Genomic DNA, 4,933 nt, shown 5'->3' with positions numbered 1-4,933 from the left:
GGGGGAGAAGGGAGGGGAGCTGCACGAAGGCAGCAGAGGTGTTTCTGTAAGACTCCCGCGCTGTTGGGTTCTTGGAGGCGCTGATGTCAGGGAACATAGGCGGCAATCTCAGAATGGTTTCACACCGCTATGGGGGCAGCTTGTCTCCTTGATGTTGGCAAAAAAAAAAGTCTGTTTTTGTTGTTGTTTTTTGTCTTTTTATTTTAAGGGTTTTTTTGTTGCTGTTGTTTTGGGTTTGTTGTTGTTGGGTTTTTTTTTGTTTGTTTAAAAGAAAAATACAGTGAAGACACTGCAAGAGAAGGATGGAAAGGGAAGAGAGAATTAGAGGAAAGGCAGATCTCCTCACCAGTTCCAATGACAATTTAAGCTTGTTAATCCAAATTACTCCCTTCCAGTAGTTCCACCACCACCCCACAGAATCATCTCTCTCCAAGAGAGGGACACACAGGTCAAACACCCAAACCTCCCCTAAGCACCATCATACTATTAAGACCACACTAATTAGGAAACAATAAAATGGATGCCCACTCTAGGAATAAGAGTGGTTTCTACAGCCTTCCTCCACTAGGCAGCAATGGAATGAATGAATGTCAACACCTCCCCTCCCACTAACATGACACAGCTGCAGACAGCCACAATGATCCGTCTTTCCAGACATGGTGCCATGTGCCCTTCCCCCTCCCACAGGGATTGCCAATGAAGGATGTGCATCTTGCTTGTCCCTCAACATGACCAAAAGACATTTCACTGGGATAAGTGAGGTAAGGGAAACACACTGACCCACTACAGCAGCACCCAGGCTTGAAGCTGATAGTTGGCGCCAGACCTTTTCTCCTTGGCGAGACCAGGGGCACCAGGGGGGACACTCACCTAAGCAAACACTGGTCCGGTGGCATCCCTTCTTCACTTCCCAAGGTGATCAAATGGCACACTTGTCTAGAACAGAATAAGGGAGAGTAGGCAGGGGAGGAAGAAGGTTGGGTCTCCCATTTGAGTGCTCTGTACATTCCCCAACCTTGATGCTTCTAGTGGACACTGTCACTGTAGCCTGAATTCCCAAGAACATGCTGCCCCATGCCATTCTAAGCATTAGTCAGGGAGAAAGCCAGAAGACAGCTTGCTCTGGCAGTACTCTGAAAGCCAAGCTAAGAAGAGCTCATCCAGCATCAGCCCCTGGAAAGTCAGTAACTACACAGTGGGGCCGAAGGCTTTACAACAGGCACCTTCTTGCAGGAATAAGACATCCCCTTTCTGGAGCCAACTCAACAGCCACCAGCTCCCATGGTCCTCTGGGTGCAGCCTGTCTGATGCCGTTCTGGACAAGACTCTGGGCAGGGACTCACCTGTGATGCTGAAATCCGTGACACCTCTTGCCGACCTGTGAGGTCAGAGGAGGAGACGTTGGCTGGGGCTCCCCTGTGTAACCTCATGCTGACCTTCCGTTCCCTGTCCACTCGTGAGATTGCCCTGGGGGACGTGTTTCCTACTTAAGGGACAGAGAACAGAGATACAAGAGACAGGTGTTCAATGATTCTGATTTCCAGGCTCACGTGCACTTTGGCCCTCCCCCATCTTCCCCCTCTCTACACTTACCAGACTGTTGGATTCGGGAAGTGGGTGTGGAAGCCATGGGCTCAGCGACATTGCGAAGACGGTTGGCAGTGGCTCCAGCTGGGGGCCCTGGTGGCAGTGCCCGTGTGGCAGAGCCCCGGAGCTGCCCCATCCGCTCCTCTCGCTCGTGCTCTCGCCGCTCTCGATCCATGTCTTCGGGATTCCGGGCCGCTCCCTGAAACAGACACCCCCAGTCCGTGGCACCCTCAGCCATCAGCCAAGAAGAGTGCAAGGCAGCCGTCTCCATCCACCCCGCCTTGAAATTGCACCTTCCCTAGGTAAGGTTTAAGGTATGGTCCTAAAAAAGGAGTGTTACACAACCTTCTCTCTCACCTGGCTTCAATTTCATGTGTGAAGAAATAGGAGAGAGGAAAGCATGCAGTGGTTGCAGAAGCTACTGGAATCTAAACAATGCGTTAGACATGGGGCAGACAGCCCCCTTGCCCCAAAGGATATAAGACAGTAGCAACAATCACCAATTAACACCGTCAGCTTGCTCTACACCTACCTACACTGCCCATGTTCTTGCTCATGAACAGTCAGACTCACACAGTCAAACTCTCCAGCCCAGCCCACCTTGAAGTAGCGTGCCCCACATGACAGTGTCTCACTCACAAATTTGAGCATGTTCCAGTCAAAGACATAATCATAGGAGAAGCCCTGGCGGTGGAAGAGGTTGCGGAAAAGCTGTCGCAGGTACGAGTAGTCAGGCTTGTCGTCGAACCGCAGCGAGCGGCAGAAATTGAGGTACGTCGAGAACTCAGCTGGGAAGAGGCAGAGCAACAGTTGGTCATTAAACACCACTCTGCCTCAGTAAGGCACCATAACTTACTCCTGAAATGAATCTCTAGGGGAAGCCAGGAAGGCCAGGACATCTCCCCCAAAAAAGTGCTAGATCAGAAGGGCAGCATTAAGCTACATTCTCTCCTTGGAGAGCCTTTGTGTTGGGTATGGAGGAATCCACCCAATTTATTTGAGGGGAAAATGCCTGCTCACCTCACCTCTTTGGCTGCTTTTCAAGCAAGGGGTAGGTCACATACAGTCCCCAGGATATATCCAGGAATAAAGGGAAAGGAGAGACTTTGTCGCTACAAAATAGGCAGAACAGAGATGTGGGAGGGAGGGCGGGCCTGTGGGGGGAGAACAGGGCCAAAGTAGTCCAGAGCAGCATCGACTATACCCTACCACTAGATGCCACAGCCTCTTTTCAACACCATGTATGGCAACACAAGCTCCAAACCTTCTTCCATGATGGTCTGTCTCTAAACTAGGTCACCCCTAATGTACTGATCACCCAAAATTAGTTCCTAAGAGATTTCCAGGGAGGAGTCTCATTTCTAGACCACAACTGTGGTGCTCATGTTCCCTCATCCCCACTCTCTCTTCATTGGCATCATTAGTGCAACTACAGTAAACACTGGTTAATTCACCATTGTACCAATTCCCTGCTCCTTCCCCACCCAAAACAATCAACTCTTAATTAACTGATCGCTTTTGGATAATTCAGCATGATCTGCATTCCCCTTGGAGTGATGAATGAAGCAGAGTTTACTGCAGTTGCTCTCCAACAGGATATACATCAACATACGCCATGCCCCCCACAGCTATCAGAAGTCAGATTCATCAGGGCTCCAGCAGATCACACTGCCTCACTGCCTTATTGCCCAGCTATCCGCCCACAGCTTACAGCACTTACAAGGGTATCCTTTGCAGAGCACCTCAATGGGTGTGGACATCTTCTTCTCACTGATACGCTCGTATTTTTGGCGCTTGGTGGCAGCCTTGAGGCCCTGCCAGGGCAGCGAGCCCAAGTTGAAATACATGAGCACATAGCCCAAGCTCTCCAGGTCATCACGGCGGCTTTGTTCTGAAAGAGAGAGAGTTACACATGAGGAGGCGTGACCAGAGCTGTTTTGGCAGCAGTCACATGGTGTCAGGCTTATACAAGGAACAAGAAACAAATGCTTTTGCTTCCAAAAAGCCTCCTCCGCGCTGATAAATTTATCAAAATAGATATCCCAGAATAATGAGTCCAGTGCAAACCCTCATATGAATATTCTTATTGTGGAATAAAGACTGCTTTTTTTGATTTAGCCAGTTCCACTTCGGAAACGAGTAATTAGGTCAGTAATTCCCATATGTAGGCAGGCTCATTTACGCACAGGCACCCACCCCTGTCCACAGTGCTGCCCTGATGCTACAGACTCCCCACTCCATCATTCCTAGTCAGCGCCACAAACAAGATATCACAACAACACCCTCTCCACACACCCAGCTCAGAATCCCATTCAAAACTACGTAGATTAATCATGGTTGAGGCGGTTATGGAAGGAAAGGATGGTACTGTTGCAACAAGAACAGGCCATGAAATTAACTGGAACGTCTCTGTCTCACAGACCAGAATAAGTGACCTACACCGTCCCTTCTGGCCTTAAATGCTATGACTTCTAAATAACTTAAGATTTTTTCAGATACTTACCTGCCTTTTGGGCTAAAATTATCAAAAGTTCAAAAGGAGTTTATGAATCAGTGTTAAGGTAGGGTTTGAAAAAGATTTTCCCCACCATTTGGAAGTGGAAGACGTCACCACCAACTCCCACCTCTGGTAGAGACTGCCCAATATTTACCCACTATAATATTGGTTTTCTTTGCTTCACACACACGCAGGCAAGCTAAACTTAAACACATTTCACACTGGGTGTCTGCCTCAGGCTCAGAGGGGGTTTTCTGTGTGTTTGTTTGGAAACTTCCAGCTAAAAATGGTCCAGCCATTTCAGAGATGAGGTTAGGGAGAAATATTTTGTTTTGCCCATTTCACCTCCCACCCAGTACAGAAGATGATTCTTCACAATGTTATGTTGCAAAATTCATGCCCTTCCATGCTTTGGAGCTGGGGCTTGAAATTTGTTTTGGGGAAGCAGGGACCAGGGATAAAGTCGCCGTAGTCTTTTGCAACCCTGTGGAAATCTGCCCAAGTTACAAGCCTCCAAATATAGCTACAGTTTGTGCATGGTCTGAAGAGGGCTGGTAAAGTTTGGCAGAGAAATTCTGTGAAGACCCAATCCACACTTGGGATACAGGGGATCAGCAGCTCTTGGCAGCAAGGGACAGGCGAGTGACTAGGCACTGGAACCAAGTATAGGGGTAGAATTTTCTCCTATGCTCTCAAGGCTCCCCCTGCTGGCACCCAGATAGCAAGGAAGAAGAGAAAGCTACAGATCAGAACACCGAAAAAATGAGAAACAAGGAGAGGTGCAGAAAAGAAGGAAGGAGGGGAACATGGAGTCAGATACTGAAGCCAAAAGATTTACAAATTTCAAAG

General features: G+C 48.7%; 1 protein-coding gene across 3 annotated transcripts in view; it reads right to left on the bottom strand.

The window, feature by feature from the left end:
* Nucleotides 1–6: 6 nt before the first annotated feature.
* Nucleotides 7–4,933, bottom strand: part of CSNK1E (casein kinase 1 epsilon) — a 46,274-nt gene continuing 41,347 nt past the window's right edge. The window contains exons 6-11 of one of the 3 annotated variants that reach the window (XM_019515204.1): nucleotides 3,308–3,478; nucleotides 2,227–2,375; nucleotides 1,594–1,786; nucleotides 1,344–1,486; nucleotides 871–936; nucleotides 7–147 (exon numbers count right to left, since the gene is read on the bottom strand). In XM_019515204.1, coding sequence (XP_019370749.1) covers nucleotides 904–936; nucleotides 1,344–1,486; nucleotides 1,594–1,786; nucleotides 2,227–2,375; nucleotides 3,308–3,478 — 689 coding nt within the window. In that variant the 3' untranslated portion in view covers nucleotides 7–147; nucleotides 871–903. Of the gene's footprint in view, nucleotides 148–259; nucleotides 290–870; nucleotides 937–1,343; nucleotides 1,487–1,593; nucleotides 1,787–2,226; nucleotides 2,376–3,307; nucleotides 3,479–4,933 lie in introns of those variants that run through there. The other 2 variants (XM_019515203.1, XM_019515205.1) reach the window with 2 other exon arrangements.

This window comes from Gavialis gangeticus, unplaced genomic scaffold, assembly GCF_001723915.1.
Source record: "Gavialis gangeticus isolate Ggan-Ray unplaced genomic scaffold, GavGan_comp1, whole genome shotgun sequence".
Taxonomy (NCBI): Eukaryota; Metazoa; Chordata; order Crocodylia; family Gavialidae; genus Gavialis; species Gavialis gangeticus.
This window is presented reverse-complemented; position numbering and strand designations above follow the sequence as displayed.